Source organism: Callorhinus ursinus, unplaced genomic scaffold, assembly GCF_003265705.2.
Source record: "Callorhinus ursinus isolate GAN/ISIS: 27379988/994484 unplaced genomic scaffold, GSC_fseal_2.0 scaffold13, whole genome shotgun sequence".
NCBI lineage: Eukaryota > Metazoa > Chordata > Mammalia > Carnivora > Otariidae > Callorhinus > Callorhinus ursinus.
In genome coordinates, this window is record NW_027397075.1 from 14,208,384 (window position 1) to 14,231,623 (window position 23,240).

A 23,240-nucleotide genomic window follows, 5' to 3' on the forward strand; every position below is an offset into this window, starting at 1 on the left:
GTTCGATGGCCCGTTGCGAAAAGGAGAAGCTTTGCGGGTCGGGTCCGGGAAAGGGGAGCGGGTACTTCCGTCAGGATGGCCCAATCGCAGTGGAAGGGCAGTTTCTATAAAAGCTTGAGCCTCGCGCCGTTCATTCTTTTGGAATCGAGTGCGAGTCTGGGGTTTTTGCTTTTGCTGGTGCCATACGCCAAGGTCATGGGCGCAGTGGGCCCCAAGTGGGTTTGAGGGGATCCCCCAAGTCTGCAGGCCGTCCTGGTCCTCTTCCGCCTCGGTGTTGTTCACGTTTTTTGCTCCGCTCTCCCCACCCCCAACCCCCGTTCGGTCGGAGAAGTCCGAACCTCCAGACCTCCCATCTCCCGGCAGGTAAGGCTGGGCTGGGCCTCCTCTCCCCTAGGCAGCTTCGAGCCTGTGATGAGTTGCTTTTATTTCTGACACCTCGTATGAAAACTGCTCATGCAGTCTGATTATTTTGCAAGACTGAGGCTTCAACGTGCGCCCCCGTGACGGGGGCGGCTGGGTGCGAAACCATATTGCCCGAAATGGGAGTGGGCTTCTGTCTACATTGTGGTGCTGTCTGCCTTCCAGGGCGGTGGGTGACCCGGCCAGAGGCCGTGAACGTGAGTCGACGTCAGCCCGGAGGCCTGGTGGTAAGGCGGGAGCCCGTGTTTGTCTGGGAAGCGCTGAGCAATAAAGCAAAAGTGGTGAGTTGATTGGAACGCAGGTGTCTTTCTTTTCACGCGTGACTGCATCCCATAGGACCCCACGGGAGCACTGGCTCATCCCCGGGTAGTCTTGGGACACTGCAGAGGAAGATGGATGTTCGTACAGTGACTTCCCCACTGTTGGAACTGCCTTCTTCATATTTCCCTATAAGGCCAAAAATACTGGGGGTTTTTGGCCTGTGCCTTGGGTAGGTCAGGAACTCTTTAATTCTTCACTAGCGGGCCATGGAGCACTGTTTTTTATTCCATTGTGTCTTGTGGGAGGAGTGGACATGAATCACCTAGGCTCCCCCGTGCTCCCTAGACACCACTGGGGTTCCAAGCAGCCTAGTTACAGCACGGGGGGCGGGTGCCACCCTCTGAGTGTTAAAGATGATCCGTACTTTGCCGAGGGGTCCAAAGGGGGATTTCTTTGAACAGAAAAGAGAGGCAGTCCAGAAAACACAACTTTATTCACTAGGACTGAAAACAAAGGCTCTTAATCTAAAGACGGACTTCAAGATTTGAGTACGTAGAGTGTACTACCAGCCCCCTGGCTTGACCTCACTAAGCACAGGCCTCGGTGGGGCTGGCAGTTCCAGTTTCCCTGACATTTCTGTGATTTCCCACATGCTGTTCGTCTCTTACAAAGCCACAACCTTGGCATCCTCCAAGGTAGCATGAAAGGAATACCCTGTTGATGCTGGAACCAGAGTCTCCTAGCGTGTGAGCTGGGAGCGGGTGTCTCTGATCCTTGGGGCACAAATGCATGGTATGGTTTGCAGTGAAGTCCTAGGTCCCAGGCACGGGCAGGAGTCCTGCCTTTCCCTGCCTGGGCAGCGTGTGCAGGTGAAGACATGGTTTTCTCTTAAGGGGTCAGGCACTGTACATGTGCTGCTGGTACTGCGGCCCAGCTTCCAAGCTGGGCGTGTCCAGGAGGGGGCAGCAGAGCGCCCCCCGTGGGCTGTACATCGTGGGGTGCTCCCTCCTGTACTGAAGACCCTTGCTTTTCTGTCAAGGCCCTCAGGCAGCAGCAGGTGAAGGGGGGGTGCAGACCCACTGGCTCCTTGAAGCCTGTTGGGCCTGAAGTTGTGGGAAAGGCAAGGCTCCATCTGGGAGTTCCAGGATCGGACACCCTGGGATTGACTTCGGGGTGACTAAATCCGGGAGTCCCTGTAAAGCCTCTGTCCGGCCTTGCAGGGCCCTCCCAGGTTCAGGGTGTGCAGCAGGAGGCTCCTCGGCCCTCCCTCTTGACATAGTCGTGCAGCCTGAAGCGGGGTTCACTGGGGGCCTTCGTGGAGCGCTGCTTCAACTCCCTGTGGGGCAGGGGTGACCATGGAACAGAGTGGCTTCTACCCCAGCAAGGAGATTCAGACTCCAGGTCTGGGGGTGGGGGTCTTCCTGGTGACTGCCAGGACTTACTTTGCAATGGCTGTGAAGGCCAAGTCCACGTTGAGGCCTGTCTTGGCGCTGGTCTCCATGAAGGGCAGCCCGTACTCCTGCAAACAGCTGGTGGCAGCCAGGTGGCAGCCTGGTGGGGATAGCCCGAGTCCCACAACCCCAGGGACACCCCTGGCCACCCACCCTACCCTGGCTCACCTTGGCCAGCTTCTCCCCATCCTCCCGCTTGACCGCACGCTCCTGGGCAGAGTCCACCTGGCACAGGGTTCTTGGTGAGAGCTGGCCCAGGGCTTGCCCGCTCCCTCGCCCCTCTGTAGAGCCAGGGAAGAGAAGGGGGGCTGGGGCGCTCGCTCACCTTGTTCCCCAGCAGCATAAGCACCACGTCATGCTGGGCATACTCCTGGATCTCGGTCAGCCAGGCCTGTAGGGGAGAAGCTGAGACCAGCCTAGAGGCTGGCACTCCTGCGCACCCCTTGTCCCTCCAGGCCACACGGCACAGACGGCCTGTGTGGCTCTGGCTAACTGGAGGGCCCCAGAAATAGTGGTCCCCGTGCCAGGTGGAGTACCTTATGCAAGGTGTTGGACCGAGCTGGAAGGTCCCCAGACCCCATCCAGCTCACAGGCAACCTGAGCCACCAGAGGGGCCGCCCTTCCCTGCTGTCCTCCGTGGGGTCCTCCGACCTCTGGGGCCCTAACACCCCATGGCCTGTCCCACCACCAGGAAGGAAACCACTGACCTGGATATTGTCAAAGGACGCCTTGTTGGTGACATCATAGAGCAGCAGCAGCGCTGGGGGCAGAGAGCCAGTGAGGACAGCTTCCTGGCGCCCACACCCTCGTGCAGCACAGCCTCCAGGCTGCCTGCCATGCTCACTCCCAGGGCACCCACAGAGCGCAGCCTCCGCTTCCTGGGGCTGGCGTCCTGCGCCCACAAGCTCACCATGGGCGTCGCGGTAGTAAGCGTGGGTGACGCTGCGGAACCGCTCCTGGCCAGCCGTGTCCCAGATCTGCAGCGACAGGCACAGCCCGGGAGTCAGGGCTGCCAGTCCCTTCCCCTCACCTCCCCCGCCCCCCCCCGCCCCCACCTCTCACCTGCAGCTTCACCTTCATGCCATCCACATCCAGAACTTTGTTCTGAAAGACAACCAGCCAGCTCCACTGAGCCCAGCGGCTAGGACAGTGCTGCCCCCTAGTGGGGGGCTCCTGCAATGCAGGCCAGGACCGAGCCTGAGCTTGTGCGGGCCCCTGGCACGCCCCCAAATTCACTCTTACCCTGTCTGCCCCTCAGCTGGCTGGGTTCTGTCCCCGATGCCCACCTCCTGGTTCTCCTCGTCTGACCACTTCGCCTCCCTGTACCTGCAGGTGACCTTTCACCTCAAACCCAAGTCCTGGGATGCACCCAGCTCTCCCCACCCCCGTGCCTCCTGCACCTCCCCCTGGTGAGCCCCACCTGGTGATGATGCCCAGGCCCCTCTCCCACTCAGATGGCCATCCTCATGGACTTGCAGGTTGCTGCCCTCCAAGGGCAGCTGTGTCCAGTTCTGGGCCATGTGTGCTCTTTCTCTGCCCACCTGGGAGGCCTGGCACACAGCCCCACTGCCCTCAAAGGCCCTTTGCCACCACCCGGCCCAGTCAGTCACCGAGTCCTGTTGCTCCAGCCCTCCCTCCTCCTCCCTGCCCTGCCCCAGCACCTCTCCAGCCCAGACCTGCCGCCCTGCCTCCCCCTGGCGCCTAACCCTAGTCAGCTTCCCTGCACCTCCTTGCCAACTCAGGTTCACCATGCACATCTCTCCCTGTACCCTCGCAGACCGTGGAGGCCCTGCCCCAGCCCCTCTGACGGGCCATCAGCTCCTCACAGCTCTACACGTGATGCTCCTCTTGCCCAGAGCCACCCGTGTGACTTCTGTGAAGTTATCGTGGTGTAACCCCAGGCCCATTACTAACATTCTGTGCCTCAGTTTCCCCATCCACAAAGGGAGATAACCAGGGTGCCCATTACATGGCTGCTGCAATGGCTTTATGAGCTACTACGTGCAAAGCACTGAGAACTGTATCTGGCCCAGAGTGAGAGCGAAATGCTTGCTCCAATTTAAAAGCCTTCCTTCTTCCTGCTGGGACAACAGCTCCCTGAGGACCGGACCCAGTGCAGTAACCACAGACCCTGAATTCGGCCTGGTACACAGTGGGTGCTCATTGACTGTTTGCTGGTAATGGTCACCTGGCAGGCCCTCCCCGCTCAGGACTAGTGGCAGGGAGGGGCCCAACCCCACGGCTCCCATCTGCTGGGGTGGGGGTTGGGGGCCTGGTAGCCTCAGGCCCTGGCAGCTGGGACCACACCGCCTCCCTCTTCCCCAAGCTCCTGCTGTCAGGGTGCTTCTGGGTCTCCCAGGAACCAATGGTACAGCCATCTGCCAGGCTGAGAGGAGGCTGGAGAGGACACCCCGCCTTCACTGGCACCCTTGAACAGGGGTGTGAACCGAGCGGCCTCACCTCCCTTGCCACCTGCCCCAGAGCCAAGAGGGAGGTGAGAAGGGAAGGTGGGGCCAAAACAGGCAAAAGACCACCTGTCCAGGGCCTAAACTGTCCTTTTCTGGCACCTGAACACTTACTTCATCTCAGAAGACTTGAGGGGACCTGGACCCCCAAGCAGGGTAAATAATGGCTCCCTAGCCTGGAGGGAGCCCCCTTTCCCGTTCCCAGAATGGGCCTCCCTCCCAGCCTCCCGCCAACTGGGTCTAATTAAAGGGTGAGAAAAATGCAAATTTGGGATTTGTCTAGAACACACCAGCGCCTTGGCAAGGCACTCAGAATTTAGACTGGTGGGTAGAGGTGGGGGTGTGGCTGCTGTGGCCCTCATCATTCCCTGCTAACCCCACAGGCTATTAGGGTGCCAGGGGGGTGTGGGGAGCCCCCAAATCAGGTGCACTCCCCCCGCCCCAAAACCCCAGGGACACAGCCCTCCTGTTGGGGGCAATGTGGGAGGGGGCTCTGGCAGAGGGGAACAGCCAGGTGGGAGCATTTACTGTGAGCTCCCTCACCCAAGGGCAGGGACACCCCCCCCCCCAGCTCCCAGAGAGGGTGTATGCCACAGCCACTTCTCTCTTAGGTCTTCGGCAGGCTGCCTGGCACCTGTGTACCATGGGGCAGTGATGTTAGCCTCCCAAGGGAACATGGGCCTTGAGTTCCCTCTGATGGCCACCCCCTGGGGCACCCGGCCCACCCACCCTGAGGCACAGAATACAGCCCCAGGCATAGGAGTGCTACCCCTGCTTCAGTCACATGCAGCCATCACCTGTCTCCAGGATCCTTAGGGTGTCAGGAGTTGGGCATTTTGGTCTTTAAGGCATACCCCCTCGACCACCCTGACCCTGAGTGCCAGGTGGTCCAGAAAGGAGGTGTCCAGGGCTAATGGGGAGCCAGCTGCCCAGGGGTGTTGTGAGAACTCCGTGAGCTGGTGCGGGGGGCCCAGGGCATGGCTGGGTCAGCTTAGTGCTGAGGACATCAGCCTCCCCTCTCACCCGGAAGTCGATGCCCACAGTGGAGATGAAGGTCCCTGCCAGGAAGGCCCCATCCTTGAAGCGCACGAGCAGGCAGGTCTTCCCCACGCCCGAGTCCCCCACCAGCATGACCTGGGGCGAACAGGAGGGTCCGAGGTGTTAGGGACAGAGGGGACCGAGGTGCTGGCCCACCCAGAGGGGTGTCTGGTCTTCCCTGGGCTGGCCTGGTCAGGAGTGGACGAACTGTCCCAGGCCTGCAGGTTCAGCAGGACCTGGGCAAGACAGGATAACTACGGTCCCTGCCGGCTGGACCTCCAGCTTCCACCTCCAGAAGGTCCGGTCCCCTTTCTCCTGAACAGTGGCCCATCTCACTTAATGGGGAGTGGAGGCAGCTGCCTCCATCCAGGGCCCTACCTAACCCCACCCCCAGACCCTGGACACCATGCCTGATCTGAAAGGGGAGCACTTGGGGCTTAGTGGGGAGTGGACTCTGGAGGTTGGTGGCTGGAGACCTTCCGGGAGGCCTGTGGGAGTCTCTGTGCCAGGGGGCTTCTTCTAATCCCAGTAAGATTCTGGAGGAATTTGCCACATGAGGTCAAATCTTGGCCTGAGAAGGCCTAGGTCAGGTCTGGGGACCGGGAGGAGGCAATCAGGCCTCCCCCTCGTCCACCCCTCCCCCAGCCTGCTGTCAAAGGCTCCAAAACCCACAGTTGGAACAACCCCTCCACAATCCACAGGCTTCTGCCTAGGCCTGAAGGAGGCCCCAGTGTTCCCCACCCAACTGGTAAACCTCTTCTTAGTCTCCCCCTTCCCCCCCAAAAAGAGGAGACCCACAGACCCTGGGGGTGAGGGAAGGCAGCATATGGGAAATGGTGAGACTGGGGCCCGGGTGGGCGCGGGACCATTAGGGAGCGGGGACGGAGCACCTGCCAGGTTCGGGACCCCTTGTCCGGCCCTGCCAGCTGGGGCGTTAGGGGGCAAGCCTTGCCAGCTGTTGGGTATCTGAAATCCGGGTCTGACAGCTGTGTGTGTATGCGATGCGCGGTGCCCGCCGTGCCAGCCTCAGGGTGCCGCTCGGGCGGGCTTCCCGCCCAGGGTCCGCCGGGCCCTCCGTCCACTCCCGGACCCCTCCCCGCTCGGCTCGGGCCGAGCGCCACCTGCTGCGCTTGCATGGGGTGGGGGGCCGGCTCACCTTGAAGGTGACATCGTAGAAGTCGCCGCTGCCAAGCGAGGGCCTGCCCAGCTGCGGGGGCCCGTTGGGCCGCACCTGGGGGCCAGGGCGCGCAATCCCAGGGCGCGCCGGCCGGGACCCGTTGGCGGCGGGCAGCACGGAGGCAGCGGGCGCGCTGGCCCCCTTGCTCTTGGGGGTCTTCTTTCTGGACATGGCGGGCGGGCGCTCAGGGAGCTCCCGCTGCAGCCGCCGCGCCCCGGGCCGCCCTGCTCCCCGCGCTCGCGGAGCGCGACGCGGACCCGACCCCGTCCCGCTGTAGCGGCGGCGGCCGCATCCCCGGCGCCCCGCTCCCCGCCGCCCCGCCCCCGCGCCCCACAGCCGGCAGCCACTCAGGCCCGGCCTCCCGCCGCCGCAGCCAATGGCCGCGCTGGGGCGTGGGCATGCAAATGAGCCGGCCGCCCGGGGGCGGGGTCACGAGGCCCGGGCACTGCCCTAGGTGCGCGAGCTGGGCGCGCTCTGCCGGGTGCGGGGATCTCCTGCCCTGCCCCAGGCCCCGCGACCCCGCTCCGTGGCCACCTCCGTGGGGCGGTGGGCCTGTCGCTTCCCCGCGCGCTGTACAACACCCCTCCCTGCTGCACTGCCCCTTGCCCAGTGACCCTCGCGAGATGGCCTCCGGGCCTGGGACGGGGGGGGGGGGGGTGGAGAGTGCCCCGAGAAGGGGGCGCTGAGGCAGTGGGACTGCATGGGTTGGACACCCTGGGTTTCTGTCCCTTCTCAGCCAGAGATGCCACCTGGCCTGCTGTGCCCCCCTCCCCTTAGGGCAGGCAAACAAATCCGGGCGCTCGGGGCACTCAGGGCTCAGCTGACAGCTGGTTACCAGCGGCAGGACAAGCTAGCACTTGAGAGCGGCAGGGCCCTCTCCCCCGCAGCTTCTGCCCGCTGGGCTGAAGCTCCAGGATCCTTGGGTAAAGGGAAATCGGAGTTACAGCTGCAGCAAGCCCTCTGAGTGGCCCCTCCCCTGGGGCTCTGCCCTCAGGGGTCCCGGAGAAGGAGGTGGCTAGCCCCTTGGCCTTCTGGTGCCAGGTTCTGGCCCCAAGGAGGCCCAGTGCTGACTGTCCCAACCCCATGCTAGTCCCTGGCAGACCAGTCTCCAGAGCCTGACACCTCCCCCTGGACTGTCTGTCTCCCCCCAGGATTCTCTGGGGTTTGAGCATAAGGCTGAGATGATCATGGGACCCCGGGAGTGGTGAGCCAAGAGGCCCCTCAGCTGGGGCTTGGGGGCAGCGAGTGTAGAAAGAAACGCAGTGCTTCTGGGATCAGCCTCTGCTCCTTACTCCTGTGGCAGTGGAGGCATGGCCTGGCCGTCCCCCAGGATGTGATAGCTGTCACATAGACCCTAGCGCCTTCGGAGGCCAGAGCCCTCCCTGCTCCCAGTTCCCAGAGCCCAAATAATGATAACGGACAGAAGCTGCCTCTAGGGCTCAGCGGTCTGGGAAAACACAGGGATGCCCCAAGAGGCTCTGGCAGGGCCCTGCATGGGAGAGGCTGTGGGAAGCTGCCTTGTGTTGAGTGTCCTTGTGTGGCAGTCATAAGCATCCTCGAAACTATCCTGTGAGGTGGGTGGTGCTAGGATCCCCAGTGATCAGGTAGGAAAACTGAGGCCCAGAGAGGGGACAAGAGCTGTCCAAGGTCACCAGGCTAGAAAGTGACAGAGCCAGGATTTGTACCTGGGAACTCTGACTCCAGAGAACATAAACTGTCCCATGGCAGTGCTGGTCCAGGAGTCCTCGGGAGACCCGTCCCTCAAGGCCCTATCAGAGCTGGGGGACAAACCTGAGGAAGCCCTCTGAGGGCCCCTTGGCCTCCTTTCTTGTCTCGCTCCTCGGGACCCCTGCTTCTTCCTGCGCAATGCCCAGATGTGTGGATTAAGGGGCTTGGGGTGGGGGTGTTGAGCTCCCACTGCTGGGGCCCTGGGGACTCCAGGGGTCCTATGCTCCACGAGGCCAATTTCAGGGTGGCTGGCCCAGGCTCTCAGCCCATGCCCACTGGCCCCAGGGTCCCAGGCAAAGGGCTCCCTATTTCCTCCTGTCAGCTGTTGCCCGAGGGAAACCAGAAAGGAGTTTGTGTCCCCTAGGGGTGGGGGCTCTAGGTAAGCTGAGTCCAGGGTGGGGGCTAGTGCTAATGGGGGAACCAGGAAGAGAGAGTGGGGAGCCAGGAGGGGAGGAAAGCTGAAAGCAGCAGAGGAGAAATACTTGAGCTTGAAACCTTTAAAATTAGGAGAATATATGTAAAAACCCAGGTCTCTGATTTCTTTCAAAAGGAGAGAGTTCTAGGTCCCCAGATCATACATTCTTCTTGCCGCTTGCCTTCCAGCTGTCCTCCTAATCTTTGATCATTATGTCCCTTGGTTCCTCTGTTTGCCATCTGTCTCACTCTCGGGAATGTAAGTTCTCTGGGTACAGGAAGCAGCTTGTCTTGGTCACTGCCATATCCCTGGCAGCTGGCTGCGGGCCTCAATAAACTTACTAAGTCGGTGAAAGAAATATGAGTTAGGAATGGGCCCCACTTCAGGAGGACACATCATTGCTAACAAGGATAAGGCAGACTATGTCGCAACGTGCAGTGAGGCAAGGCTAATAATAATCAAATAGCGAGAGCCGGGCTTTGTGGGGGAGGGGCATTTGCTCCAGACTCTGAATGTTGAACAGGAGTCCAACAGGAGAGGAGACAGAGAGACTTGCTAGATAGAGGGAATGAATACGTACAAGCTCAGAGTGCCTGTAGGTGGGCATTTTGAGCAGAAGAGGCCAAAGTGTGATCCGGTTGCTTGGAGGAAATCCAGGTGGTAAGACAGGAGGGGGCTACATTCTAAAGTGAATTTGAATGTTTAGCCTAGGAGCTTGGAAGTTGTTCAGTGAGAAGTAGGCAGCCATGCATGGTTCCTGAGCAGAGCAGCAGAGGATACTGCTACAGGGGGTGTAGGAGGTGGGAGCATGGTGCAGCCTGTAGACAGGAATGTGAGTTGAAGGGGTGGCAGTAACCAGGGGGGAGGGAATAGGGACAGAGGAGACCTCCCAGAAATACAGAATCTGTAGGCCTGGGGGTGAAGCAAAGAGAGAGCCCCTGGGGCAGAGACAGTGGAGTGTTGAGGTCCATTATGAACAGCAAGTTCTTTGCTGCCTCTCCCAATCGGGCAGGAAGGCCTCTGTCCCCGACCTCCAGCTCTGTGATTGCTCTGACCAATACATATGGCAGAAGGGGCCCTGTGTGCATTTCTGGACCCAGACCCTACAGACGGGCAACCCCTACTTCCTGTCTCCTGGAACACTCGTTCTTGGAACCGGGCTGCCATACTGTGAGAAAACCCAAATAGCCTTGTGAGGAATCCCAGGTGGAGAGGAACCCACTTGCCACCCAGGAAGTCATCCTGGCTATTGGTGCTCTGGTCCTGGTGGGTTCCACGCAGAGTACAAATAGCTGTCCGCACTGAGCCCAGCCCAAACTGCAGATTCAGGAGCACTGGGGGCATTTTTTGTTTATACAGCAATAGATAACTAGACCAGGCTGCCCGCAAGGGGCAGGAAAAGGGCCAGTTTGGTGGGAAAGGTCAGGAGGGTGGCTGTGGCTGGCCCTGAGATGCCTGGATTGTCAGGCTGAGCTAGAGTGCAGCGGGAGGGAGGGGTGCCCACAGCCCTCAACCCTCCTGGCTTAGGTCTGGCTCCGCTGGACAGGCAGAGATCTACATGTACCCATATCTCGGCAAAGAGCTGGAGCAACCCCACATCTCTTCCTGTGTCACTCTGGATCCTCACCCCAGCCCCCTCTGGTGGCCCCCATTCCAGGTACCTTCACAGGCCTGGCAACCCCAGGTTCTGTACGCTGCCTTCTGACTTGCCCTTCTGGGGGCCTGGCCCCTTGGTCCTAGAGTGACGTGTGCCATGAGTCCCAGACACAACAACCCTTTAGGATCTATGGCCTGAGGCTGTCTCTCTCTGGAGCCCCACTTTCCAAGCGGGCCAGCTTTACCCCCACATCCTACTCACCTACAGGGCCATGGTGTTCAAGCCAGGTGGGCTCAGGCAGGGGTGAGAGTCTTCTTGACCTTCCGGGCTCTGCTTGGAGCGCCCCCCTCCCCCACAGGCAGGTAGCCTTCCCTGGCACCTCCCACCCCCGATTCTTTTTTTTTTATAATTTTTATTGTTATGTTAATCACCATACATTACATCATTACTTTTGGATCCCACCCCCGATTCTTGCTCCACTCATGTGGACACTGACATTTGCTCTCCATTGGTTCCTTTGGGGGCTGCCTGGCCTCAGCCCCAGCCTCTAGGCCTCCTGAGGACAGCACCCAGCCTGCCTCCACGAAGCACTGAATGGAGAGGTCTGTGACCGAGCAGGATGGGGCTAGGCTGGACTTCAGGGGTCTGTTAGTAAGGGGGGGGTGAAGCTCCCAAGCCTTGTGACCCCAGAGTACCTCTCATACATCAGTCCTAGGGAATTCAGCTGTCTGTGATCTCAGGGGAAGGACCCTGGCCAGGAATGTGCCAGCAGGCAGAGGTCCCACACTGGATCCTGGGTGTGCTGGGGGACCCCGGGAGTGTGGTGTCTCTAGACCCGCTCCCCTCTCCCTGAAACGAGGGGGTGGGAGGAGCTGATCTCTGAGGTCCCTTCCAGCTCCAACACCTTATGTTCTATGAAATCCACGTGAATGTTGCTATAGAGACCGCAGAGAGGAACCGCCGCAGCTTGGAATTGGACCTCCACCCAGGAGAGAGAAGAAAGAGTCACCCCAGGAAACAGCTGATGTCAGAGGTGTGCTCGCCCCCTCTACCCCACGCCCAGGTGCACAGGGGCCACACCGAGTGTCCTTCTCCTGCCAGGACACACCCCACCTGCCACGCACTCACCTTTGCAGCACTGAGGCCCTCCTGGGCAGGTGGTAAGGGGTGGCCGTCCACCCCTGCCTCCGTGGGGAAGGGACTATTGTGTGAGGGCTGGGGCAGTGGGTTGTTTTCTTGCACATGTGCCCACAAGATCTGCCCTCGGGCTTTCCTTCCCACGGCAGCTCAGACACTCACACCCGAGTGCTCCTGGTGGTCTCAGGATGCAAAATGTGCCTGCCGGAGAGCCCGCCCGGGGCAGGGGTGGGTGGCGCTGCTCTGCAGTGAGGCCCGGGTGGGCAAGACCTCTGGCCGGAGGAGCACAGAGCAGCCCAGCCGCCTCCTGGCTCCAGGCTCTCCGGGCAGCTTTGCAGGGGAGGCACACGTGTAAAGGCATAAAAGGGACGCCCCGGTAACTATGACAACCGCTGAAGTCCCAGCCCTGGCTGCTCCTTCCCCGGGGCCAAGTGCTCTGCTTGCATCCTCTCTCCTTTTTTTCTTGGTTATGAAAGTGATATATGATTTTGGGGGGCTTGTCAACAACACAAAAGGTAAAGGCAAGAATAAAAGTCCTTGTTCCTTGACCCTGTCCCTCCCGGGGGTAACCGTTATTAGGGTTGGTAGTGGTGACCATATGTATGAGTCTCCCGTGACAAATATCTACCACAAACATGGTGTCACCGCAGAACAGCCCAAATGTGTTCTCTTACGTAGACTCGGGAGGCCACGGTGCGCAATGAGGCTTCTGGGGCGGAAGCAAGTCTGGCTCCTTCTGGGAAGAATCCTTGCCTCTTCAGCTTCTGGTGGCCTCCAGCTTTCCTTGGCCACATCCTTCCAACTTGCCTTTCCCGAATCACTGGCCTTTGTGTCTGCCGTTCAAATCTCCCCTTATAGGGACACTTGTGATTACATTTAGGGCCCTGCTGGATCATCCAGGATAACCCCTCAAGACCCTTAAATGAATCACACCTGCAAGGTGTCTTGCCGGGCAAGGTCACATTCACAGATTCTGGAGATGAGGAGCTGGATCTGTCTGGGAGCCACTGTTCAGCTTCCTCATCACCATTCAAGTTGTGCGTTTTGGGATTTTGTCTGAAATAAAGGTTCTTGGCTGAGACAAACCTAAAAATCACTGGACGATGGATTCCTTTTCCTGTGCTGTCTTTATCCAGTTTGTTTAGATGTTCAAATTATGCTATACTAAATACGTTGCTTTATGCATACATATGCATTAACATATGTATATAACATCACAATTACCTGATCTTTGCACATTTGATAAGATTTTCCCCAAATCAGATCTGGGTGAAGTGTCTTTTCCTGGCATGGGTCTGATATGTTTTCAATTTCTTCCTTTATGATTGGTCTATTTGGGGTTTTTACTTCTGCCCAAGTCAGTTTTAATAGTTTGTCTTGTTCTAACACATAATGATCCTATCTAGATGTCAAAAGTTTAAAACAATTGCATGTAATTTTCTTTTGTAATTTTTAATTCTATTTCTGTGAATAAACCTATGTTCTTAATCGTAACGGTTCGTATTTTATTTTTATCTCTCAGTGACATTTGCCAGCAGGCTCTTTTAAAAAATCTTTTGGGTTTTTTTTGTTGTTGTTTGTTTTTTCAATGTCGGGCTTGAACTCACAACCCTGAGATTGAGACCTGAGCTGAAATCAAGAGTCAGACGCTTAATGGACCGGGCCACCCAGGCGCCCCATAATCTTAGTAGCCTTAAATATTAAAAATAGCTTTTGAGGGTGCCTGGGTGGCTCAGTTGGTTAAGCGACTGCCTTCGGCTCAGGTCATGATCCTGGAGTCCCGGGATCGAGTCCCGAATCGGGCTCCCTGCTCAGCGGGGAGTCTGCTTCTCCCTCTGACCCTCTTCCCTCTCGTGCTCTCTGTCTCTCATTCTCTCTCTCAAATAAATAAAAAAAATAGCTTTTGATTTTATTAATTCATTCTACTCTTTTTTTTTTTTTAATTTACGCTCTTGGTCCCCGGCTGGCTCAGTCAGTGGAGCATGTGACTCTTGATCTCAAGGTCATGAGTTTGAGCCCCATGTTGGGTGTAGAGATTACTGAAAAAAATAAAACTTAAAAGAAAAAAAGTGTATAATTTGGTAAGTTTTTACATATGTTTTTACATAAAATAACTAATATATGCGCTTAGATTTCAATTTTCTTCTATTTTGTTTTGGTTTATTTTATAGTTGTTTTTCTAGAATGTTGACATGAATGCTTAGTTTATAAACTAGCTTGATTTTTCATGCTTAATAATAGAAAAAGTGATGTTATCAGTTTCTCTCCATGTATAACTTTGCACCCCACAGATTTGGTAAGATGTATGCTCATTACTATTCATTTCTATACAATCTGATTTTCATTTTGATTTTTTTGCCCAAGAATTATTTGTTTATTTATTTAAAGATTTTATTTTTATTTATTTGAGAGAGAGTGAAAGTGAGAGAGATCACAGAGGGAGAGGGAGAAGCAGACTCGCTGCTGAGCAGGGAGCCCGATGCAAGGCTCGATCCCAGGACCCTGGGATCATGACCCCAGCCGAAGGCAGATGCTTAACCCACTAAGCCACCCAGGTACCCTTATTTATTTTATATTTATTCATTTGAGAGAGACAGAGAGGGCATCTAGAGCATAGCAGCGGGGAGGGGCGGAGGGAGAAGCAGACTCCCTGCTGATCAGGGAGCCCAACACAGGGGGCCTGATCCCAGGACCATGACCTGAGGTGAAAGCACTTAACTGACTTAGCCATCCAGGTGTCCCTGCCCAAATGTTGTAATGTATGGTGATTAACATAACAATAAAAAATAAAAAAAAGAGGGTATTTCAATTTCCGCATGATTAGATCTCTAAAAATCAACTTAATTGAGGCATAATTTAGCTACGACATTCACTAATTTTAACTATACAATTTGTTGAGTTTTGACAAATGGAGAATTATTTGACCACCACCATACTTGTGATATAAAACTTTTTTTTTTTTTAAGATTCCATTCATTTATCCGACAGAGAGAGACACAGCGAGAGAGGGAACACAAGCAGGGGGAGTGAGAGAGGGAGAAGCAGGCCTCCCGCTGAGCAGGGAGCCCCACGCGGGGCTCGATCCCGGGACCCCGGGACCACGACCCGAGCCGAAGGCAGACACCCAACGACCGAGCCACCCAGGCGCCCTAACATTTTTTAAAAAATTATTTATTTATTTGGGAGAGAGAGAGGGAGAGAGAGTGCGAGCATGAAGGTGGGGAGGGGCAGAGGAAGAAGCCGACTTCCCGATGAGCAGAGAGCCCGGTGTGGGGCTCGTTCCGGGGACCCTGGAATCATGACCTGAGCCGAAGGCAGATGCTTAACCAACTGAGCCACCCAGGTGCCCCTAAAACATTTTTATTACCCCCCAAATTCCCTCATGCCCCTTTGTGATAATTTCTTTGTCCTACCTCTTATCCCTGGCTACCAGTGACCTGCTTTTTTGTCACTATAAGTATTAGATATTTAAAGATTTTATTTATTGGGGCGCCTGGTGGCTCAGTTGGAAGCAGACTACTGGTTGAGCAGGGAGCCCAATGCGGGGCTTGAGCCCCGGGCTCTGGGATCATGACCCCAGCCAAAGTCAGATGCTTAACCCACTGAGCCACCCAGATGCCCCATAAATATTTAAGAAACAACTTTATCGAGTTCTAATTGGCATCCAATAACTGCACATATATTTTTTTAAGATTTTATTTATTTATTTGAGAGAGAGAGAATGAGAGAGAGAGAAAGCACATGGGGGGGGAGGGTCAGAGGGAGAAGCAGACTCCCTGCCGAGCAAGGAGCCCGATGCGGGACTCGATCCAGGGACTCCAGGATCATGACCTGAGCCGAAGGCAGTTGCTTAACCAACTGAGCCACCCAGGCGCCCTAACTGCATGTATTTTAAGTGTACAATTTGGGGCACCTGGGTGGCCCACTTGGAAGAGCACATGACTTGATCTCAGGGTCATGAGTTTGAGCCCCACATTGGGTATAGAGATTACTTACATAAATAAAACTTAAAAAAAAATAAAGTGTACAATTTGGTGAGTTTTTACATATCTATACACCCATGGAACCATCACTGCAGTTAAGATAATGCTTCCACATTTACCTTTGCTTCTACATTTACCTTTCAATTACCTGGATTGTCAAGGTGCCCTGCCCTGGCCCAATATCTTCTGCAGACAGCTCTTCAGGCGTCTGCTCAGGGGGCATCCCTGCGATAGGGTGGGCTTGGGGGAGCCTCTGCTAGACTCAGGATGTGGTGCGGTGAGCAGGTGAAAGGACCCAGAGCCATTTTAGAGAACATTGCTGCCGAAGACCACTTGCTTGTCTAATCATTTCCTCTGATCTTGCCAAAATATTGTTACAAAACATAGAACGTATTAACTGTGCTGTTCAAATTCTCTTTACCTTTACTGACTTAAAAAAATTGTCTACTTGCTTTGTAAAGTTCAAAGGAAGACGTAAAAAAGTCTCCCACAATAATTTTGTGTATTTCCTTTTTTTTTTTTAAGATTTTATTTATTTATTTGATGGGGGTGTGGAGGGGAGGCAGGGAGAGAGCACACCAGCAGGGGGAGTGGCAGGCAGAGAAAGAGGGAGAAGCAGGCCCCACTAACCAGGGAGCCTGACACAGGGCTCGATCCCAGGACCCTGAGATCATGACCTGAGCTGAAGGCAGACGCTGAACCAAGTGAACCACCCAGGTGCCCCAATTTTGTGTATTTCTAATAGTTCAGTTGTGTATGCTGATGTTCTATTTTTGAGAATGCAATGGGTCACTACATATTCTACACAAATTATAACTTTCATCAGTGTAAAAATAAAGGACCCCCCCTTTTTTGGGGGGAGAAAATCACTTTTTTTTTCTAAAGATTTTATTTATTTATTTGAGAGAGAGAGAAAGCACGAGAGGGAAGAGGGTCAGAGGGAGAAGCAGACTCCCGGCTGAGCAGGGAGCCCGATGCGGGACTTGATCCCAGGACTCCAGGATCATGACCTGAGCCGAAGGCAGTCGTTTAACCAACTGAGCCACCCAGGCGCCTGGAGAAAATCACTTTATTCTAATTCACAAATGAGAACATCACAAACAGTGATTTAAGGAGGCACACAAATAACTGCCCAACCCCAAATTCAAACCATCTCAATGAACTTCTATACAGTAAGAACAACCTTTTTTATTCCAATTCTGAAGAAAGCTGTATTTAATGATGAAGGAGAAGCTTAACTGGTGGTTTTACACTTTATATATTCACCATTCACCATCAATTATATTTTTATGCTAAATTAACTTGGTTATGAGAGATGATTTTCCTTATCTTCAATTTGAACTTCTTGATTAGGCTAATCCATTTGCAAATCTGCACTGTTTCAGCACCTCGCTGAAACCTTCACAAAGCTTCAGGTCACCCTGGTTCTGGGCACACTCCAGAAACTGTTTCATCTCATAGTGTCATGGGCCAAACTGCTGCTGCTCCTGGTATGCCGGCTGAGTTCCCTGAAGCTCCTGGTAAGTGATGTCAGGCCTTGAAGGCTCAGCATTGCCTCCTCCACTGAAGCCCCCAGTGATGGCATGACCTATCGTGTGCCCGACAGCAGAGCCCACAGCCACGCCAACTGCAGTGGTTGCCATCTGGGCCATGAGCCCTGGCTGCCGGGGCGCAGCAGCAGGTGAGCCAACAGCAGCTGGTGGAGCCGCTGCCGGAGGCTGAGCTGCCGGCGCGGATCTAGGCGCCGCTCTCATCTGAGGTGCCCGGCTGGCCGGAGGGGCCATGCGGGAGGTGCGGCTTCGACTTCCATGCGGCATGGTGACTTGCAAAGCAGCTCAGTAGGACCCCCCCTTTTTTTAATCTTTTGCTTTAGTTCTATTTTCCTGGTATTAAACTTCCAACCTACCTTCTTTATGTCTTTATTTTCCTATTCTTTGTTATTTGTCTTAATTTTGTCCCTGAAAAACAACATTTACTTGGATTTAGTATGTCTTCTCATTATGAGAATCCTTGTTCTTTAGTAGGGAAATTTAACTAATTTACATTTATTATGATCACCCATGTGATTGGTCTTGTTTTGCCTGTTCTGTTTAATATATTGATCCATTATTTTCTTTTGTAATCCTTTCCTGGGCCGATCAGGTTTTCTTAGGTCCACCCTCTCCAAGTTTTCCCTTTTATGCTAACAGTTATCATTAACTATTTTTTGTTTGTTTGTTTGTTTAAGAAGGAGAGAGGGAAAGAGGTGGGGAGGGGCAGAGAGAGAGGGAGAGAGAGAATCTTAAGCAGGTTCCCTGCCCCGCACAGAGCCCGATGCTGGGCCCCATCTCACGACCCTGAGATCATGACCTGAACTGAAATCAAGAGCCAGATGCTTAAGCAACTGAGCCACCCAGGCACCCCTCATTAACTATTAATTAAAAACTTTAAGGGGTGTCTGGCTGGCTCAGCTGGAAAAGCATGCAGCTTTTGAGCTTGGGGTTGTGAGTTCAAGCCCCACACTGGGTGCAGAGGTAACTTAAACAAACAAATAAAAAAAAAAAACTTTAAAAATCCCACCTTAAAATCTATTTTATCAATAATTAAAGAATCTTCCAATGTCCTCCTCTCCGAATCTAACAAGATCTTTGGCACATTTTATTTTCTCTGTTTGTTGAACTAGTCTAGAATTTCATTTCCAGATAATTTCTTGCTTAAGCATGTCCTATTTCAGAAATCCTTTAGAAACAATTGCATGTACTCCACAACCACCTTCAAAACTTCATTTAGACTTGATTAATCTGTTTTTCTCATTTTGCATCTGTTTCTTATGGGTCTGTCTTCCCTTATCTTGACTTTGTCACTTGACTGGAATTAAAAGCTTAGGTTGGAAATATAATCCCAGAAATGCCACTTACTTTCTGTGTGACCTGGCAAATTTCTTAAACTTTCTGTGGCTTAGTAACCTTATTTATTTTTTTCTTTTTCTTTTATGTCAGCTCTACACCCAATGTGGGACTTGAAGTCATGACCCTGAGATCAAGAGTCCCACGCTCCAACCACCGAGCCAGCCAGACACCCCAGTTACCTCATTCAATAAAGGGAATAGGACTAGTAGCCAGCTCCCAGAGTTGTGAAGACTCAGTGGAATAAGACAGTGAATGAATGACGGAGAAGTGAAGGATGTGAGTTTCCTCCTTTCATCTCTCAAGAAGTTCTCACCACTGATCCACTCCCTGTGCTCTCTCGCTGTCTCATTCACTTCTCCCTCTCTGCTGGCACTCTTCCCTCAGCGTGGAAACCTCAAGTCTCTACTACGTTAAGAAAAAAACCTTTGCCACTGCGCTTTCCTCTCACATCTAAGCTTCTAGAAACAATGGGCCACATGCCACGTCTACACTCCCTCACTTGTCACCAACCTGCTGGCATTTGGCTTCCTGTCTAACCCCTCCACTCAGGGTGCCCTCAGTAAAGGTCATGGGTGAACTCCATGCCTTCAGCTTTGCGCAGGTGACATGGCAGGATCGAGGTACAGGATGACCCTGAGGAGTAGGGGCACTGACATACCTGGGGACAAGTGTTCTGCCTGCAGTAGATAACTCATAAATATGTGTCCCCTGAATGTGTGATGCAAATCAGCACATAGAATAGGCGCTGGGGACGCTTCCTGGAGGAGGCACCTCAGCTGAGTCTGCAAGCATGAATAATCATGGAGGTGGGATGGAAAAGTGTTCCACGCAAAGGGAACAATATGGGGAAAGGCTAGGAGGTGGGAGGCTGTAGAGGGTGCTAGAAGACCCAAGTGGGGGTATATGAGGGGCTGTGCAGTGAGGGAGGACCAAGGGGCGATGTGCAGCTGCACTGTCCCAGCCCTAACTCTGTTCCTGCAGCCCGAGCCCCTGCTGGCTTCTCCCCTGTAGCCTTTCCCTTGACCTCCACATGCTGTGCCTCAGTTTCCTCCTACTTCTCTGGGGCACTCTTGCTCGGACTCCCTCCCAGCCCTCTTTCTTCTCTTCTAGGATGAGGTTCCCTGCCTCTGGAGTTTTTCATCTGCCCCAGGTCTGCTCACCCCTTCCCAGCTTCACACCCTGGCTTCAGTTGCACTCTGGGCACCTTCTCAAGTGACCTCAGTTGCCACGTGTCCAGAACCTCCTCCTCAACTTTCCCTCCACGTGCCTCCTCCCCGAGGGCATCTCCACCCATCCCAGGACCCAACAGCCAGGCAGGGCAACCTCTGAGCCTCCTCCTTCTCTTCCCAGTCCTAGGGCTCCTCCCCCCTTCCCCTGCCTCATCCCAACAACCCCACTTGGCTTAGACCTCATACCAGTGTTTCCAAACTGGGTTCCCAAGCACTTCCTCTGTGACTCTGCATAAAAACTTTCCTGAAGCCCAAGAGTTTCGCAGGCTCTACAGTCCCTCCCTCTTCCCCCTGGGGAATTGGTCCAAGAGGCTCAGAGTTGGAGACAAAGGGCATTGTGGGAGTTGAGCCCTGAGAAGGGACCACAGCTGCCAGAGCTGGACTAACACCCCCCCCCCCAGGCCACCTGGAGATCCTCTCCTTGTTTCTGGGTCCTTTGACTGCCAGCACATGGCAGGCGACCTAGTCCCTGTTTATCCCTGGCCTTTGCCTGCACAGGAACCCCACCCGTTCTTTCTTGGATCTTTCCTGAGAGCTGGCCCTGAGCTGGATGCAATCCTCCCTCAGCCCTAAGACATTGGTTTCCTATTTCTATTACACAGATGAGGACAGTGAGGGATTTGGGTGCCACCTCATGCCCAGGTGAATCGCAGAGCTGCCGGTGTCCCACAGTGACCCTGCTTGGACTCTCCCAGTGAGAGGCAGCAGGACATGGGCCCAGCACTTGTGGGTTTAGTTGAGGTTCACCAGCTAGTTTAAAGAGAGAGAACACAGAAAGGGAGTCTCGAAGTCTTGGGATGTAGCCTGGCACCAGGTCTCAGGACAGTGGGATAGGGTCCTCCCCCATGTGGGAGTCTGCGAACTTCTCCCTGTGACCACTCGGCCAGCTTAGGTCAAGCATCCACCTCATACCCACTAGCAGTTACTCCCCATTCCCCACCCCCAGCCCCGAGAGCCACGAGAGTGCGTCGTTTTTACATTTGGTGGGACGCAGGTGCGCTGGCCGCAGAGGCAGCTTCCTGCCCTCGGCCGGCAGGTGCGCGGCGGGGATGCTGCCCTGGCCCCCCACCCCCGCTGAGGCCCGCTTCGGGCGTCGCCTCTGTGACAGCGGGCACTGGCCCCCACACCGCGCCGGCGCTCTGGAGGAACAGTAAGAGAGGACGCCGTGCGTTTTTCCCGAGCGCCTACCATGTGCCAGGCGCTTGGAACACGGCGGAGACGCAACGGGACAGAGGGGGGTTATCATTGCTGGTATTGACACAGCCGTGACGCTCGCGGCTGCGGAGGGCAGAGGGGCGCGGACGCGGCGGGGACCTGAGGCCGGAGGGCGCGGGAGGGCGCGGAAGGGCAGCAACGCAGAGGCCCAGCAGCCGCCACCGCCGCTCCCGGCGGAGGAGAGCCGGCGACCGCGCTACGCCCCGCCCACCCCATGAGCGAGGAGGGGCGGGGCCCGATGACGCCCCGCCCCCGTGCGCGGCCGCCCTGCGGAGCGAGGGGCGGGGCCTCCGGGCCGCCCCGCCCCGGCCGCCCCGCGCCGCGCCGGGAGGAGGAGGAGGAGCGGCGGCTGCGGGCCCGCACTGCAGCGCGAGCGCGCGACTGGCCGGCGGTGGACGCAGAGCGCGGCCGGGCCCGAGCGCCGAGCGGGCGTCGCGCAGGTAGACAGGCCGCGGCCGCTGCCGGATCCCGCCCCGCGCCCCGCCATGCCGTCCGCGGGCCCTGCCTGAGCCGCGGCCACCGGCGCCGGGCGGGCTCGGGGGCTCGGGGGGGCTCGGGGCCGGGCCGGGGCCATGCGCGAGCTGCCCTGACGATGCCGCCCGCCGCGCCCGCCCGCCTGGCGCTTGCCCTGGGCCTGGGCCTGTGGCTCGCGGCGCTGGCGGGGGGCCCCGGGCGCGGCTGCAGGCCGTGCGCGCCCCCCTGCCTCTGCGGCCCGGAGCCCGGCTCCGCCTGCCGCGTCAACTGCTCCGGCCGCGGACTGCGGACGCTCGGACCCGCGCTGCGCATCCCCGCCGACGCCACCGCGCTGTGAGTACCCCGCCACCCCGCGCCGCGGGCCGGGCGGTTGCCATGGCGCCGGGACTCGGGGGCGCCCGGGGCGTGGGGCGGTCTCGGCGCGCCTGTACCCTCGGCTCCGGGGAGAGGCCCGGCCGGGCAGGCCGCCGGCCTGGCGGGCCTCGCAGGGCGTGGGCGCGTCCCCGGCCTCCGAAGGGGAAACGGAGTGCGGGCCAGGCCTCTCCCAGGGCGAGGCTCCAGCAAAGTGAGGTCGGCCCGACTAAATAAGGAAAACCCGGGACCGCGGGCGGTCCTCAGCCCCCCTAGCCTGGGCCGGGGCGAAGCAGAAGTATCCCGGTTTCTCTGAACGCAGAAATGCCCCACCTGGGGGGCTCCGCAATCGCGAGTTGATGGGGGAACCTGAGACAGCGCGCGGGGGCGGGATGGAAGGTGTTTGAAGGCAACCGGCCGGCACTTACACGCTAATTAGGGACTAATAGAATGCAGCCTGGCCTGGGGGATGCTCTGCACCTGGGAGGCCTGCAGCAGGAAGCTTGGAAGAGGAGAGCTTTGTCTGGGATGGCGGGGAAGGCTTCCCGGAAGAGGTGTCTGGACAAAGATTTGAAAGATGTGTAAGACTTGGCCTGATGCTTAAGGAGGAGTGACAAGGTGGCCTCAGGACGGGAGGAGGGAACCGTGTGTGCAAGGTCCGGAGGCTGCATTTGGTCATGTGTGGGTGTTAAGGTACACCCTAGTGTGGCACTAAAAGGGAGTTGTGGGGAGGTGGGCTGGGCTCAGAGGGCTCTGATATGATCCTGGGGAGAGTGGGCAGGTAGGGTTGTAGGAGTAGTTTAAAACGCTGAAGAGCTGTTTTCAGGTGTTTTGTGAGCCCTGTGCCCGGCTCTGGCTGTGACCCTCCCCTGGCCCTCTGAGGCATAGGTAGTGAAAACTCCTCTACGGCGCCTGGGTGGCTCAGATGGTTAAGCGTCTGTCTGCCTTCGGCCCAGGTCATGATCCCAGGGTTCTGGGATCGAGTCCCGCATCGGGCTCCCTGCTCCTTGGGAGCCTGCTTCTCCATCTGCTTCTCTCTCTCCCTCTCTCTCTCTCTCCTCCTCTGTCTCTCAAGGATAAATAAAATCTTTAAAAAACAAAACAAAACTCTTTTACACACGAGAAAACAGACTCAGGGGATGTGACTTGCCCAGGTAACAAGCCGTGGCCAGCACATGGCAGAGCTGGGATTGACGGAGATGCTCAGGACCCGAAGTTGGAATGGACGGTGCAGGGGACCCGGATTTGCAGACAGTTGTCCTCGGGCTAGGGCCAGGCTCAGGGCCTGCTGATCTGCATTCCCATGGCCCTCTTTGGATTTCCTGGGCACTTTCAGCTACCGAAGCCAGGCCTCCCATCTGTCCTTGGCCACATGCTAGAATCCGCTGGGGAGCATTTAACATCCTCAGGC

The 23,240-nt window shown here is 56.2% G+C and overlaps 2 protein-coding genes, 1 long non-coding RNA gene, 1 other non-coding gene and 1 pseudogene across 11 annotated transcripts in view; 3 read left to right on the forward strand and 2 right to left on the reverse strand.

The window, feature by feature from the left end:
- Positions 1-42: 42 nt before the first annotated feature.
- On the forward strand, positions 43-13,074 carry LOC141373990 (uncharacterized). Its single transcript, XR_012380484.1, has 4 exons — positions 43-363; positions 586-701; positions 11,494-11,585; positions 12,368-13,074. It is a non-coding gene; the product is annotated as an uncharacterized lncRNA (long non-coding RNA).
- Positions 404-486, forward strand: LOC112828238 (small nucleolar RNA SNORD60). The gene has a single exon (XR_003209442.1). It is a non-coding gene; the product is annotated as a small nucleolar RNA SNORD60 (small nucleolar RNA).
- RAB26 (RAB26, member RAS oncogene family) lies at positions 1,162-7,104 on the reverse strand. Of its 6 annotated transcripts, none has more exons than XM_025877243.2 (9): positions 6,792-7,104; positions 5,621-5,731; positions 3,195-3,236; positions 3,043-3,109; positions 2,840-2,892; positions 2,458-2,523; positions 2,301-2,357; positions 2,124-2,200; positions 1,162-2,017 (listed from the first exon to the last, which is right to left on the reverse strand). In XM_025877243.2, the coding sequence occupies exons 1-9, from the start codon at positions 6,981-6,983 to the stop codon at positions 1,915-1,917; spliced, it is 768 nt and encodes a 255-aa protein (XP_025733028.1). In that variant the 5' UTR covers positions 6,984-7,104; the 3' UTR covers positions 1,162-1,914. The 6 variants fall into 6 exon arrangements, with proteins under 6 accessions (XP_025733028.1, XP_073755767.1, XP_073755768.1 ...); XM_073899666.1 differs by having other exon boundaries at positions 3,195-3,305; XM_073899667.1 differs by having other exon boundaries at positions 2,124-2,210; positions 3,195-3,305.
- Positions 13,075-16,835: 3,761 nt separating the features above from the next.
- Positions 16,836-17,489, reverse strand: LOC112828170 (coiled-coil-helix-coiled-coil-helix domain-containing protein 2 pseudogene; annotated as a pseudogene).
- A 4,107-nt stretch (positions 17,490-21,596) lies between these two features.
- PKD1 (polycystin 1, transient receptor potential channel interacting) overlaps positions 21,597-23,240 on the forward strand; it is a 41,373-nt gene continuing 39,729 nt past the window's right edge. For all 3 annotated transcript variants that reach the window (XM_025877030.1, XM_025877031.2, XM_073899672.1), the window contains exon 1: positions 21,597-21,811. In XM_025877030.1, the coding sequence (XP_025732815.1) occupies positions 21,597-21,811 (215 nt within the window). The remainder of the gene's footprint in view (positions 21,812-23,240) is intronic.

Bases quoted from the DNA above. Each gene is read 5' to 3' on its own strand.
- RAB26 (XM_073899666.1), bottom strand. From the start codon at position 6,983: ATGTCCAGAAAGAAGACCCCCAAGAGCAAGGGGGCCAGCGCGCCCGCT. The intron at 3,110-3,194 runs GTGAGAGGTGGG...CTGTCGCTGCAG, and splicing joins GCATGAAGGTGAAGCTGCAG to ATCTGGGACACGGCTGGCCA. The intron at 2,893-3,042 runs GTGAGCTTGTGG...CTCTGCCCCCAG, and splicing joins TTACTACCGCGACGCCCATG to CGCTGCTGCTGCTCTATGAT.